Raw genomic sequence first — 14,960 nt, 5'->3', positions numbered from 1 at the left:
CGGCGATACGCTCAAGGCTGGGGTAAACTGAATCAGTATTGAAAAAAATGTTGAACTAACATTAGCAAAATCGATCCGGACGAATGTAACAGTATAATGCAAATGATTGTTTCTTCGACAGTTCATTAACATATAATTAGAATTACCGGTTTTCCACTGCTAAACCGCCTAGTGACCGTGTGGAAACGGCGAATTACCAAATACCGGGTCAATGAACTAAAGCACCGTTTGACAGCTTACACAATAGCAACAACAAGAGGATGATGTGTTCAAAACATTCCCGGGCATGAGTTTCCCCCACATTTAGTTTTGATAATGCAACCAGACGCTTATTTTTACCTACTGCATTCACATTATTTACATATACCCAGACTAGACGCTTTTCTAATGATATTCAGCATTTCAAATCAATATGTGGGTTTTCAATGAATTTGATATGACTGGTGTAGCTGGGTGGGAAATGAGCGCACATTCGGATGTTTCGAGAACGATCGGCGCTACAAGTATTTCACAAAAATTTCCCGTTTGGATTAATTCAGGAAACGTTTTAACATGAAATTGGGATCGGATTTTTTAAAACTGTATTAAAGTACAATAAGCAACTCTACAATTTATTGGCAAATATGTTAAAACCTTCGGAACGGTAAAGAACCGTACCATATTTGCTTTTCATCATGAAAAAATAGCTCATTTCTGTAATACCAACACAAGTCATAAGCACAATATCCTTTAAAGGACATAGAACAACAATGACAGCTTGTATGGCAACATCCAATAATGGAATCTTTGTTAATTTTTTTCATCATATAAATTGAGTGCACCTGCAATGGAAAAACGTGATTAGAAATGAGTTTCCCACGAGGACTCAACACTCACACTCGACATCGAGACAACACAATCGCACATTGAGCAAACTAACACAGTAAGCGACGAAGTTCAATCTAGCAAGGCTTATCTAGAAAACTGTAACAACGACGACAACAACGACGTAATTCGGCCATCAAAGCGTGTCCATTCGCTTGAGCTTACACAAGTCGACATCCGATGCTTCGTCTTTGTGGAACTGAATCAACACCAGCTCGTATGTGATGATCGCACCGGTCACATTCAGCACCAGTTTGCGGGTCATGGTGAAAAACTTCAACCCAGTCAGGGCGACGGTGTCGGTTGTAACCTCTTCGGCGAATCGCTTCGCCTCCAGGCACCAACCTTCTCGCGGTATAGTACGCAACACCTCGATCGGGCGTTTCGACTCATCGTTCACTTCCGCTGCAAACATCGCGACGGCTAGTGTCCGTCCGATCAAGATGATAAGATTGAACCAGAAGTACACCGTATGGACGAAGGTTGGTCGAGAGCTGGAAGCGTGTTGAAAATATTCGTTAAATAGTCTTGCCAATAAAAGAATACTATCTACTTCATGCTGTTGAGGATTTGCACACAGATGAAAAATAAATTGTTCGAGATCGACAGCATCGTGATCAATGAAATGTGATCGTCCACCATCGTCACGAGATCGCACACGTTCCGGTACTTCTGCCGCTGTTCACCCCAGAACTGTTCGGTCATTTTCTGTGCCAAGAAAGGAAGAAGAAAAGTATTAGTAATCGCCGCAGCTCGTAAAAAAGTATACACCATTTTCCAACAAGTACCAATCGTTTATGCTTAAACAGATGTGCGTTGATGCGTCGAAACGCGTGCGACAACCCCATACTGATCACGATCACGAACAGATCTACGTAGCTCCAGATGAAGTTGCAGATCACGTTAAAGAACTTGGTCAAGAAGCCGCGCAAAGTCGAATAGTCGAAGTAGTAGTACATGAAGGCAAAATTGGACTTGAAGAACGCCTCGTACGGGTCGTGCACGGCGGGACAATTGTTTGAGTAATGCACGGCGGACACGATCGACATCAGATGCTCGGACAAGGATAAAGTCATCACCAAGATCGAGCATAGCTTGATCCGGTACGCCAGTATGGCTCGCTCAAAAATGTCCTTCTGCGGTGGCAGAGATTCGTCAACCCGACTCCATTGCGCCATCAAACGGGGCCAGCATTGGGCGAGCCTGCCAAACCGATACATCGCGTACAGGTTGTAGGTGTAGAAGAAGGCTGTCACCATCTTTTGGAAGTTGTAGCGCTTGCTCGCGAAGAAGTACACTGCCATAGCGGCGAGAAACGATATTCCAAGTGCGCAGAAGTACCCATAGAAGGCTCGGCCACTTTTGTAGGAAAAACGTAATTTGCGTGGATCCTTCGCCAGTATGCCGCACACGGGCATGATGGAGAAGATCTGAGACATCATGAGCACACCGCTCACGGCTTCGTGGAATGTCCCATTGCAAATCCACTCGTCACGACCCGCCCTACGCGGCATTTTCGGCCAACGGAGCCAGGATTTGAGTTTCTGCTTCATCCACACGTCCCACCGAGAATAGATGAGAAACTTAGTGTCTGGGTTTTTCACCGAGGAAAACCCCATCTTCTTCCGCTTCTCCAACACAAGCTCGTCTATCTGCAAGCTGGTTTTTGGATGGAAGAAATTTGTGAAACGAAATATATCACCGAATATGTGAATCTGTTCATTTTACCTTATTACGTTATTCCGTCGCAGAAGAAGCTTGTTCTCTAAAAATTTCAAAGCCATTCTGTGGTTTAAGTCACCCCAAAGATAGCCCAACCGTTACTATTGGGCTGGAAATGCACTACTTCGAAACCTGCCAACAAACGGTCTCCGTTTGAGTGGTTTAAAAAAGTATCAACGTTAAATAAATTATAAGCTAATTACGGGTACCAGAGGTCACGTACGGTGCAGAAATTTTATGGTTTGCCGCTAACCGAAGCGATTCTGTTCGAGTAAACAACTCCAACGTGTTTTCGTGATCAGGACTTTCACTATCTTTCATCGCATAATAAATGTGTGTGCCGGTGATTTACGGTGTCAGCAGTTGAGCTCAATTAGCCAGCTGAAATCTCACACACTTTCACTTGCAAGTTTGAATCCGTTTTCCTACCAAATTTTCCCCACCAAATACTAGCTTACAGTCAAGCTGTGAAAGAGCAATTAACTTGAGAATCGGTTATGCAAAAACAAACGTTCAACAGTAAATGGCGCCCCATTTGCATTTGTTTGCTTTTACCACAATGTACCCAATATTCTTTCCAACATCAGTAAACCCCATGGAACTGAAGGACACCAGAAGACTGAGAGTAAGAACGAGTTGAAATTGTTTTGCATTCCCACCCAGGCTAGAAAAGTCTACCCAAAACTACACCCTCATCGACCCTGTTGGGTTTAATTGAATGTTGGAACATGAATTTAATGTAGACAGCTCTGTCACTTCTCACTCCATTAAAATCATCCCGTGTTTGTGCTGGAAAAATCCCATGTGGAGACTCTACAGAAAAAAAAGGATAACACACTCATCTAACCTAAGTGACTACTCACGACAAATATCAAGCCCTAGGTTCGGGTGACGAACGGACAAACACATTCGGCCGACAACCTTTTGCTTTCATGACAATCTTCTGGCGATGCAAAGGCAATTGAGGAACTCAAAAGAAACAAAACACAATCGTGAAAACGGTTGAATTTCTCCGGCAAACCTGTCAACCCATATAACACATGTCGTGCTCTTCATCGATGCGGAACCCGGCTGCTAAAGCCGATGGAGGCGCCGAAATTACTGCCTAACATCTCATTATCCTTCCCGTTTTATTTCCTTCCCATTGGAGCTACTAGAGCTTGCTGCCATCATTTCTATTTATTTTCACACGTTTACACGTTGGTGACCATTGCGACACTGCGGGTTCTCCGTTGATCATCGAGGACCTGTTCGTGCGCAGTCCAGGAACCGTTCGTCGAAAGAACTCACTTCGTAGGCGGCTCACGTGCACGGATTATCGTCACTATTTTTGGCTTCCGCTTCGTTAACTTGCGTCAGGACCAACTCGTACGTTACGACCGTGGCAGCGATCTGCGATGAAGCGAAAGGAGAGCAGAAAGGGAGAAAAGTCAGAGCGGAAAATATTACGAAACGCTGGAAGTGCGAAAACCATCAAAAATCTGCTAGGAGATGGAGTGGCTGGGAATGCTGGCCCACAATAGAATGGGTGACGGAACATGCCTTCAGGATGAGTTTGCGCGTTAAATGGAAAAACCCATAGCCAGTCAGAGAGACCGAGTCATGCTCGACCTGTCGATGGAATCGTCGTACCTGTGAAAACCGAGAAGCACTTTATTGGTATCGTTATATATATTTTTCGTTGCCAAAAGGCCAAAACACTGACTGGAGACTGCGAAAAGCGAGTGTGATTCCGAACAAGCGTTGACAGACGGGATTTGAGTGAAAAATTACCTCCTCGGTGTTGCAGTACTCCACCGGAAGGTTGTAGAACATCGAGCGTATCCGGACGTACTCGTCGTGGATGGATGAGCCGTACAATGAGACTGCAACAATGCGTGCTATGAGATGAAACAGTGAGTACCAGAAATAGGTAGTCACGATGGGCGACATGTTTTGTCTGTTGTGAAAGAGAACCGGTCATATTATGCTTTTCACCATCGCTTCCCAACGCTGCAACGGTACGCACTGAAAAACGTTGACCAATTGAATGCAGATGAAGAACAGATTGCTCGAATACGAGATGACGATCAATGCACCGATGTGACTATTGACGAGCCGTATCAATTTGACCACGTTGCGATAATGCGTGTGTTGGTCCTTCCAAAACGAAGGCTGATCATGGAGCTTTCCTGATCGCACGATCATTTCAGTGACGTGGTGAAGCGTGGTATGGAGGCCTACACTGACGGAGATCAGAAACAGATCGATGAAGTTCCAGTAGATCGTTAACAGGGACGTGACCGTTTGCGCCAAAAAACCAATATACGGATCGTACGGAACGAACGAAAACATCTCGGGGAATGCTTGCTTGTACAACGCCTCCAGAAGATTCGGGATCGGGCATCGGTAAGCGCGATGTAATCCAGCTGGTTTGGACAGCACGTGCTCCACCAGCGCGCTGGTAAGCAGGATCGCTGTAACCAATCCGATTTGCCGAGCATCCCTTCTGCAGAACGTATACAACCGCGGTTGGTCTGGAAGCGATTGCTCTAACTGTACCCACCGACGCATGAGCTGCGGCCAACTCCGAGCCAGAACGCTGAAGTTGATCGATATCAGCAAGTTCAACGTGAAGAACATCCAGGACACTGATAGAGAAAGGACGAAATGAAGCACCCTGGTCAAACGGAACTGAACAATCGATGAAACGATCGGTACTTATCTTCGCAAACTCGACTCCACTGGACCAAAAGGTGGCAAAAGAAAAACAAGCCATAACCAGCGCACCTAGCTGCACGATCAATGCGTACATGTTCCGCATCGAGACTACTCGCCACTGGAGGCACCACCACTGACCACCGTAAACTCCTTCGACTGGAAGTAGACCAAACACTTGGCCTACGATCAGCACTGGTCTTACCGAGAGGCAAAAGTACCCACCATTGGTGAGGAATCGTACTCGGTTGGGGCGATAAAGCCCACCTGCAAGCACCGTGAGACGATGATGAGCCGGATCGTACTTATCATTAGATCTCTCTCCCTGAACATGGTTTGCTAACCATCGAGAAGGTGCAAGGTTTTCGAAAACATCGATCCATTACGATGTCCTGCTTGCGCTTTCTTCACGTTTTGCGATAATGGGAATATCTTGCGTTGAACCATCCGAACGGCAAACGGCAACCAAACACTATGAGACACTGAAGACGATTCCCAAGAATCCTAAGGGTTTAAATATGCACTCAACCATCGGAACGGTGTGGTAAATATGCAAATCACGGACGCTCGTAAATGTTCCACTCTGATTAAATTCTTTCTTTTGCTGATGGGATGACAGCGGAATTGACGGACCTACCGGCTAACTATTATCCAAAGCGTTGACAATATCGTTGAACATCGACCGGGTAACATTCAAGGCCGTGCTGTTTTGCAAACTCATTTCTACGGGTTTTCAATAATCTATTTAAAGACCAATACATGAAGGAGCTGGTAGAAACTAGCAGCAGAGTGTGGGACACCGATCAATAATAAAGCCATATAAGATTATGGACGATTTACGGTAATTATTTGTCGATTTGGATTTATTGTTTGTCGTTATTTTACAACTATTACTATCGCTACATAATTGAATTCAAATTAAGTACATTTTCAAACGCCGTTCACTAAAGCGCGTAAAAACTTTCTAGCTTTTCTGCAGCAAGTGACATCGCACAAAGCTTAGTAAAGCTTTTTCTCTCCACCACAAAAGTCCGCGTTTTCCGGCGCAGAGTCCACCTCCTTTAGCATCACCAGCTCATACGTTATCAATGTGCCGGCCATCTGTCGAAAAACGGAAATCGAACTAAAATCATGCCAGAATCATACAAGCATTCTCCTACTACCCTACCGCAAGAATAACGCTTCGATTTAGGAAGAAAAATCCATGACCAGATAGACAGTTTCTGCCGGATAGAATCTCTTGCGTAAACCGTTGCACCTTTAAAAAGCCATGAAAATTAATCACTAATGAATGGCTTTAGGATAGTGGTTTTCGAAGAACGATCTTCTCACATCTATCGACCAGCAGCTCATCGGCACCGAGCGGAGAATATCGAGCGGTCTCAGCGAGGCCACATGAACGTTGGAAGCAACCGTCAGCATTGCCAGTGTGCGAAAGATGAGAAACGCCAGCGAGAACTTAAAGTACACTTCTGACAGCAACGAGGCGGAGAATCTGCAAAGTAAAAAGTACGCGTTAAAAACACAGACCTCGCAAGCTCTGTTCCGGTGGCTTGGACTTGATTACTGGAAAGCATTGAACATCTGGAAAAAGATGAAGAACAGGTCGGATGACGTGGTACAGACAATGATCGGAGCCATGATGCCCTCCATGTATGCGACCAGGTTCGATATGCATCCATAGTCCAAGCGCAACTGTTGCCACACTGTCCCAGGCACGTGACGACCTTTGTAACGGACCGCATGACTATAGAACTGCTCGAATCGACGGGCGAGACCCAGAGCTACAAAGATGACGAACAGATCCATGAAGGTCCACACGTACAGAAAGATCTTGTGGGTCAGCTCGAGCAGCAGCACCACCGGCAAACTGTACGGTACGTAGTGAAAGAACTTCGGGTGCTCGCGTTCGTAAAACATTCTCCAGTATGGGGTGCTGTTGTCACAGCGCTTGAAGAACTGTAGGTTCGTGTAGTACACGGATGCCACGTGCAACGCGTCCTCGACTGACGGGAGAACCAACCATGCGTTAGTTGAGTCACCGATCGTTAGGGAATCGATCGAGCTTCATCTCACCAAAGGCCAACACGAGCATCGTTGTGCCGATGACGGCGGTGATGCGTTTCAACGTCCAAAATCGCCGGTCAGCGTATGGTGGATGAAGGAACGCTTCCTCCAAACTGCGCCATCGCTCCATAATCGTCCTCCAGCGAATCGCTATCGTGAAGAACACGACCGCACCGCCCAGGTTCAGTGAGTAGTAAATAATTCCGCCTAAACCGGGAATGGAGAACACAATGTTCGAAGCACTTTATGGTCGTTCCGCTCGACTCATCTTATACTGCTCCCGTGTACTCACTTATCTCCGTCGTGCCTAGGATGCCATCATGAATGCTGTAGTAAATGTGCGCTGTCAGTGTGAGCACAGCCGACAGGAAAAAGTACAAGCTGTAGACGGTGACCGGGCTGAGCCACCGGAACCGGATCTCCTGAAGTGTGGCCCGGAATAGACCACCGAGCGGGAACAGCGAGAACAGCTGCGACAGCACCATGAACGGACGCACGGCTCGATGAAAGTCATCAATCTCGGGGGACTCCATCGGTGATCAGTGGGTCAGGATTTGGTTCGGTTCGGTTCGGTTCGGTTGTACTAATTACCACCATGTGTCATCCCGGACACGGTCACTGGCACTCGACTCAATCGAAGCGCTTTCTGCTTCGAGCTGCTACAAAGGTTACTTCCCGGCCACTTGGTCCGCCGGAGCTTGCGGTCAAATGAGCTGCATCGTAAGCAATCAAGCATTCAAGCACACCCATGGGGCAAGCGATTAATTAACCGATAAAGAATAACGTGCGAACACTAGCAGGTGCTGTTTACGCTCTACACACTCAGCAATGTCGCTGCGGCGATCACGCAATGGAAAAACGGAAAAAAGAACCCTACAACCCGCGCCCAAGGTCGCTCAAAAGTACGAGCAGTCTGTTGATGTGTCCGGTATTTTTTTCACCTGGTCCAGCAACACCAGCTCGTACGTCACTAACGTCCCTGCCATCTGGGGGAGGAAAGAAAATTAAACACGTAGCATCGTCGATATCCATTCATGAAAATTGCCCCGCAAGCTTGTTTACGAACCGCGAGAATGAGCTGGCGTTTGAGGAAGAAAAACTGCTTTCCGGAGAGGACGTTTTCCCCCGACGAAACCTCGTCCGTTAGCCGTTGCAACTGCGAAGAAGAGACAGGATCCTTTGACACTTACACACTTTAGCCCACGGGATACCTACATCGATTCCCCAGTTTTTCGAAGGAACGTTCCTCAGCCACGGCAATGGACTGGTGGATGCGACATAGACTCCAGATCCGACGTAAAGCATCACGATGGTGCGGAACATCAACAGCAATAGCGAATACCAGAAGTAGATGTAGTTTGCGATCGCACGTCGCTTTCTGTAAGAGAGAGAGAGAGAGAGAGAGAGAGCACGTTCACGGTTTATGACTTTATCGCGGTTAAGCTCCAACAGAGACATACGTACTGGAACCCGTTGAAGAGCTGTGTTGCGATGAAGTACATATCATTGGCGCATGCCAACAGGATGAGATGACCGAACTGAGCGTCCAGGAAACCAACCAGCTCCGAAACGGCCACGTAGTCCATGCGCAGCTCGTGCCAGAAGTTCGTCGGACAGGCCATCCCCTGAACGGACATCAGCCGGCGTACAATTTGATGGTATCGGTACTGCACACCGTAACTGAACGAGATAATGAAGATATCCACGTACGTCCACGTGTACCGCAAACAACGGTTGATCCACTGCAACACACAGGACGCTTATTTCTGATTTCAACAACGTTTCCAAGACAAGGCAGGCGACAACGGACTAACCTCTGTGATCACCACAGTGACTCCGTTGAACGGCAACAGATGGAACACGTGGGGATGTTCGCGTAGATAGAAATTGTGCCAAAAGCTCACGTTGGTTCGGTTGCAAGTGGTGATTTGCACAACGTTGTTCTCGTACGCCGAGTAGTAGTTAAGCCCATCCTCCATGAGCGCTAGTATGAAGATGGCGAAACCGACAAAGCGGATCTTCCACGCTAGGCTGATGGCGCCCTTGGCTTGCCGACGATAGTGCTCCTGCAGAAACGGACGCTCGCAGGACGCAAAGGCCGCCAGTATCGATTGCCATCGCATTGCGATGAAGAAAAATAACAACGCCGACAAGTACACTACGCCAAGATACACGCAGTTTGCTGTGAAGGCAGAACGGGGTTAGCATTCGGCCTACTTCGATCAATGTTCGGACTCACCGAAATAAGTGATATTGAGTCCTTTCCTGACATACCAACGGATCGAGAGCACACTGTAAACTCCCGCCACCGCTAGGTATAGTACACAATAAAGGAACCGCAGGCTTCGGACCTTGAAACGCGTCGTCCTGAAGTTAGAACTGAATATGTTGACCACGGGCAGCAAAGCGAAGCATTGACCTAAAAATAGCACTGAAAAAAAATCCCAACAGCTATACGACGAGCCTACATGGCGTGATTTTTCCACTTTACCCGGTCCCATGGCCTGGTGGAATGATCCGTCGGTAATATGGGAACACTTTCGGGCGAAACTTTTCCAATTTCCACGCCATTGGCGCTTCTGATTGGTATCGATCTCCATCAGCTTTTTTATCCTCCCACCCAGTGCAGTGCCGACTGCACACTGGCCGCTGCATTAGTACGAACCAGAACGAAACGCCAACGGGCTCAAGGGTACGACTCGGAAAGCATAATGAGCCTTCTATCTCTAATAGACGTTAATCCATTATCGCTCCTACGGAGGCTAGAAAGGCAGCAACGCGGGACCGATGATTAACGCACGTCTCAGGGCAGCCTTTTGAATCCTGATGTTGAATTTTTTTTCTCATTTAAGCGTATGGTAGATTCATCACAGGCAAAACCTGCTTTCTTTTAATATTATTTGGAAACCGAAATCAGCTGCGAATCTTTTTAATTTTCTCAAGCGATTTTAATTTTTGTTGTCAGATTTTTTTCTCAAAATTTCAAAAAATATCGGAAATAGTAATCATATATACAACAACTTTACCACATGTTGCATGAAATAGATGCATGAATTATACAATCAAGAACATGACCTAAAACAAGGAATTGCTATCATTCATTCATTCATTTGCTGGGACATTTTTTCGGTACAAGGTGGAATCAACATGGAAACAATTCAATGCCAATAATTTGATGTAATGTAGTTGTCAATTTACAATTGAAAAATATTCAGATTGTACTGACTATACTATGCTATAATTATGTCACCTTCCATTCTTACCTGTGCGTGCGGCATATTTAACCATCATGACCTTGAACAACTGTCATCAATATCAAAAATACAAGTAATAGAAAAATGTGTAGCGATTAAGCACGCTGAGGGCAACAAAAATTATTCACCTACACCCTTATATTGACGCCGATCATGACTGGCGGCGTAAATACCGACAATGGCCTTACGGCACTGCGTCTTATCATCATTTCGTCACCATCTAAGACGTCAGTGGCTGACAGTGCTTTATCTCACTTTGAACGCGACTCCACGTTAACCGAATGACGTTAGCGAACGCCATGAAGGAATAACTTGATCACTAATTCAATGCCTCCAGCGCAGTCGGGACCTTGGAGCGCAGATATTCGCCCACCTGTCGGGCAGCTTCCTGATCGTCCTCGTATCCCTTCAGCTGACGACAGCTCTCGTACCAGGCGTTCAGCCGCGAATACTTCGTCAAATCTAGTCCACAGTGCTACAAACGAAAACACCAGGCTTAGAAATTGGTCCAGACGATCGACGTAAACATGCTTATTGACGCCACTGTTATACTTACTACGGCAGAGGAAATCGTAGGAAGCAGCGACAAGTCAGCGACGGTGAGATTTTCTCCGGCAAAAAAGTCGTTCCGAATGAGATAGTTCTCTAAGTCGGTCAGAGCTTTCTGTGCACTATCCTTCATCTCCTGCGAGACCTCTGATACCGCACCGGTGAAAAATGGTCCCAGAATGCCGAAAAACTTCGGATAGAACGATCCCAAATCGTGATGCAACACGCGGTTGATCAGGGCCTTTTCCTTGGGAATGTTCGGGTACAGCGTATGACCCGGTCGGTATGCGTCGATCAGGTAGGTCAGTATGGCTCGTGATTCCCCCAAGTAAAAGCCGTTATCGTCCAGCGTAGGAATGGTGTGTTGAGGGTTCATGCGTATGAATTCTTCGGTGCGCGTTTCGCCGGCCATAGGGTTTACTTCCTTCAACTGTACGTCAGATGGGGTTTTAGTTATCGAATCTTTCACGTATCACTAAACCGTACTTACGTTCACGGTAATACCCAGCTCTTTGGCCAACAGCAGCACTGCTCGGGCAGGTGGGCTCATGGGAAAGTAGTACAGTGTCGGAGCTGGCATGCTGGCTATTGAGAAAACTCTATATTCAAATGGGAACCACTAACGTCTTGCCTGTACAATCGCCGTTCAAGCTCTCGCAAAAGACTGAGAGCGTCAAATCTGTTCCGTGCGTGCGATTGCATCTCACTCGTCGATGATATCGATAAAACAGAGCGAACTCACGGTAGGTCATAGATAAGTGACGATTTTCTTCTTCGCTCTCGCTCCCCTCGATGGTGCTGATAAGCAATATGCTTTACACTACCGTGGAACAATGATTACAGCATTGATTATGTTCACCGGTGGCGCTAACTGGCGTTATCTATTCCTTGTAAACCGACATCGCACGAACCTGCATGGGTAAAGTTCATTTGAACATCATCTGAAAGAATAGCTTTGTCTGCTGTTAATCATTGCTGCAATCATACACAATATGTATTAGCACCTTTTTATGGACGTTGGATACATTTATATAGTATACGTCTATCCCAAGCATAGAGAGATTTTTTAAGGCATCTTGTTTCCTTTTCTGATCATTTTCCATGTAAGGTTCATAGCCGGTAATCCTTTTCTAAAAGCGCCTTGAACTATGCAATTGAAAAATATGATGCATTTTGAACAATTTTTAAATCGATAACTTTTATTCAATCTTCCATCCAATGAAAATAAACAAAAATCCGATTTTTTACAACTTTAAAATCAAAACATGCGAACCATTCCAGACTTTTACGGCTGTGTAAAGCAGCCAGTAGCGTTAATGCGGTTTAGCCCATCAATCACTACCGTGGTCCAGCTCCCATTACAGAATGTAGCAATTCATTAGCGCTGCATTTCCTTCTTTGTCAGAGACACGATCTACTGCAATTAATAACCCTACAGCTGATGATGATGAAAGTAAAGCTGTTGGTCCTTGGCTCAGTCCGAACAGTACAACGGTAGCTACGGATCTGTTGAATGTGCGATGAATTTTCACGACACCGTCCGTCCTGTACTGATTATATTCCAGCTGTTTGGACAGTTTCCTCTCCAAGGGGTGCTAGCTTGTAATCCCGTCCATTGGAAATTCCGATGGTGCTCGTTCCAGACGATTCTCAGTTTGGTGCTGATACACGTCGGCCTGCTCCTGTGCTATGTCGAATACGATCGCCTGAAAGTTATAGGTGTCAACGCGGACAACCTCCTTGGGCCCCTGTTCTACCTGGATGTTGTCCTCATCATGCTGCTGCTACTGCGAGTGGCCCGTCGTTGGGTTTCAATCGTACCAAAGTGGGAACAAGTGGAAGGTCTCGATGTGATGCAATACAACGCGCAAGAATATGGACGACGTTCAACAAGGCGAATCCGACTAGTGGCATTGTTACTGATTTGCACTGGATTCGGTAAATAACAAAGGCTTAGTTAGTATAGCTTTTTGCACTTCTATTTAAAACTTATTTCAGTGGAACACATGTTGTCGATCGCGAAAACCGTCTACGTTAAGGTGGACGAAGCTCGTACATGCCACTGGGATTACAGTAATCTCTCGGAGTACTACGCCCGTCGTACGTACAGCTTTTTCTTTCAACGAGTACCGTACAATTTTCCATTATTTATGTTCATGGAGGTGAGTACACTAGCTGTGCTCTGTGTAAGTCTGCTATTTTTAATGTTCTACCGGATATTTTTTTTTCAGTATGCCAACACAGCCCTTACCATGGCCTGGACAGTGCAGGACGTTGTGATCATCATGATCAGTATCGCCTTGGCGAGTTACTTCGATCGACTAAATGCGAGGATCCGATTTTACGCCATGGTACAAGTTGTTGCTAAGGAAAAGTTCTGGTGTGAGATGCATGAGGACTACGTGTTGGTTAGTGAACTGCTTGAACAAGTTATGGTTCTTTGTTCGCCATTACTGATAGTGTCTTGCGGAACTAATCTCTATCTCATATGCTATCAGCTATATCATCTCGTTAGGTATTTTAAAATCAATCAAACATACTGAATCGCCATCTTTGCAAGCAATCCAAGCAATAATGCATTTCTTTTGCTTTGACAGGACCGAAAAGTATGTCATTATGATCGCATTCACGTACTACTCACTGTTCTGCGTGATTCTGCGAACGTTCCTGACCCTGCATTACTGTTCGTCAGTACACGAGATTGCTTCTAGACCACTAAAACTATGCCGTCGCGTACCAACTGTTAGCTGGTGTGTAGAGGTACTACTTTTTTTTTATATGAGCACTTCATAAGTATGCCCCACTAATGGTGGAACAATCGTTATCTTTCACAGATCGAACGATTCTACGATCTCATTCGAAAGAACTCGATTGCGATCAGTGCAATGGGTTTATTTCGACTCACCAAGCAAACGATGCTAACGGTAGGCGTTCCTCTTACAATATGTAGACAATTCGGTAAAAAATACTTTATTTCATCACAAGGAAACTCTTTACTTTCGCCTGCCTAGATGCTTGGTGCTATCATCACGTACGAGTTGGTGATGCTTCACTTCGCTCAAAGCACTGCCAACCGGGGTATCGTGAAGGAATGCTCCTCGGAAGAGTTCTCTTTCGAGCCGAAAATGCAGAGCAATGTAGATTAGTTCTCTGGCGATGCTTAGTCGACATAGCCGCAGGGAAGGTCCTCTCCGACACCTTTTGAGGATCGGTGGAAGCGAAGCAACACAAGTTCGTAAGTCAGTATGGAACCGGCCATCTGTGGACGAGATAATTATGTAATAGAAGAACCACGGTTCCTTCATGAGGTAACACTCACGGTAAGGAATATTTTCCGCGTAATGTTGAAAAACCCCATGCCAGAGATCGAAACACCGGCTGCTGAACAAATGCGCAATATATCCACCTCATCGTTGTAGTGCTCACTGCGAACCTTCTGAACTAGTTGGTGTGTCCGTGTCGACTTCTCGTCTACCTCTGCCGCGAACCAGAGCTTGACGGAGGTTCGAAAGATCAAGAACGTGAACGAGTATCGAAAGTACCATTCGTTGATAGGAAACGGTTTAGGTCTACAGTGGATAAAAATGAGAAGTACAATTTTTGAGTACACTTTTATGAACCTTTATCACACCATGCTAGGATTGAGCCTTTTGTAGTTTTCATACTCCACCGTGTTGAGTGTTTGTAGACAGAGAAAGTACATGTCGTTGGCACAAGAAACGATCACCAGTGGACCAATGACTCGGTTCGTTTGATCTACCAGCTCCATCAGTCCAACGAAATGCGTCCTTATTTCACCCCAGAACA

At 45.9% G+C, this 14,960-nt stretch overlaps 2 protein-coding genes across 2 annotated transcripts; one reads left to right on the top strand and one right to left on the bottom strand.

Annotated features, from left to right (window-relative positions):
• Positions 1–10,837: 10,837 nt before the first annotated feature.
• On the bottom strand, positions 10,838–11,733 carry LOC128731089 (glutathione S-transferase D7-like). The gene is made up of 3 exons (XM_053824186.1): positions 11,644–11,733; positions 11,161–11,583; positions 10,838–11,079 (listed from the first exon to the last, which is right to left on the bottom strand). The coding sequence occupies exons 1-3, from the start codon at positions 11,731–11,733 to the stop codon at positions 10,924–10,926; spliced, it is 669 nt and encodes a 222-aa protein (XP_053680161.1). The 3' UTR covers positions 10,838–10,923.
• A 940-nt stretch (positions 11,734–12,673) lies between these two features.
• Positions 12,674–14,299, top strand: LOC128731088 (gustatory receptor for sugar taste 64a-like). Its single transcript, XM_053824185.1, has 6 exons — positions 12,674–13,091; positions 13,152–13,315; positions 13,385–13,668; positions 13,751–13,913; positions 13,988–14,077; positions 14,165–14,299. The coding sequence occupies exons 1-6, from the start codon at positions 12,674–12,676 to the stop codon at positions 14,297–14,299; spliced, it is 1,254 nt and encodes a 417-aa protein (XP_053680160.1).
• The last annotated feature ends 661 nt before the right edge of the window (positions 14,300–14,960 follow it).

This window comes from Anopheles nili, chromosome 2, assembly GCF_943737925.1.
Source record: "Anopheles nili chromosome 2, idAnoNiliSN_F5_01, whole genome shotgun sequence".
NCBI classification, from domain to species: domain Eukaryota; kingdom Metazoa; phylum Arthropoda; class Insecta; order Diptera; family Culicidae; genus Anopheles; species Anopheles nili.
Note: the sequence above shows the minus strand (reverse complement) of the source record. Positions and strands in the feature narration are given on the sequence as shown.

What these genes read in the sequence shown, in the direction of transcription:
- LOC128731089 (XM_053824186.1), bottom strand. Translation starts at nt 11,733, where the DNA reads ATGCCAGCTCCGACACTGTACTACTTTCCCATGAGCCCACCTGCCCGA. An exon ending in AGCTGGGTATTACCGTGAAC is followed by an intron (nt 11,584 to 11,643) that starts GTAAGTACGGTT and finishes TCTGACGTACAG; the next exon opens with TTGAAGGAAGTAAACCCTAT. An exon ending in CTACGATTTCCTCTGCCGTA is followed by an intron (nt 11,080 to 11,160) that starts GTAAGTATAACA and finishes TTTCGTTTGTAG; the next exon opens with CACTGTGGACTAGATTTGAC.
- LOC128731088 (XM_053824185.1), top strand. Translation starts at nt 12,674, where the DNA reads ATGAATTTTCACGACACCGTCCGTCCTGTACTGATTATATTCCAGCTG. An exon ending in ACTGATTTGCACTGGATTCG is followed by an intron (nt 13,092 to 13,151) that starts GTAAATAACAAA and finishes AACTTATTTCAG; the next exon opens with TGGAACACATGTTGTCGATC. An exon ending in CTGTTAGCTGGTGTGTAGAG is followed by an intron (nt 13,914 to 13,987) that starts GTACTACTTTTT and finishes TATCTTTCACAG; the next exon opens with ATCGAACGATTCTACGATCT.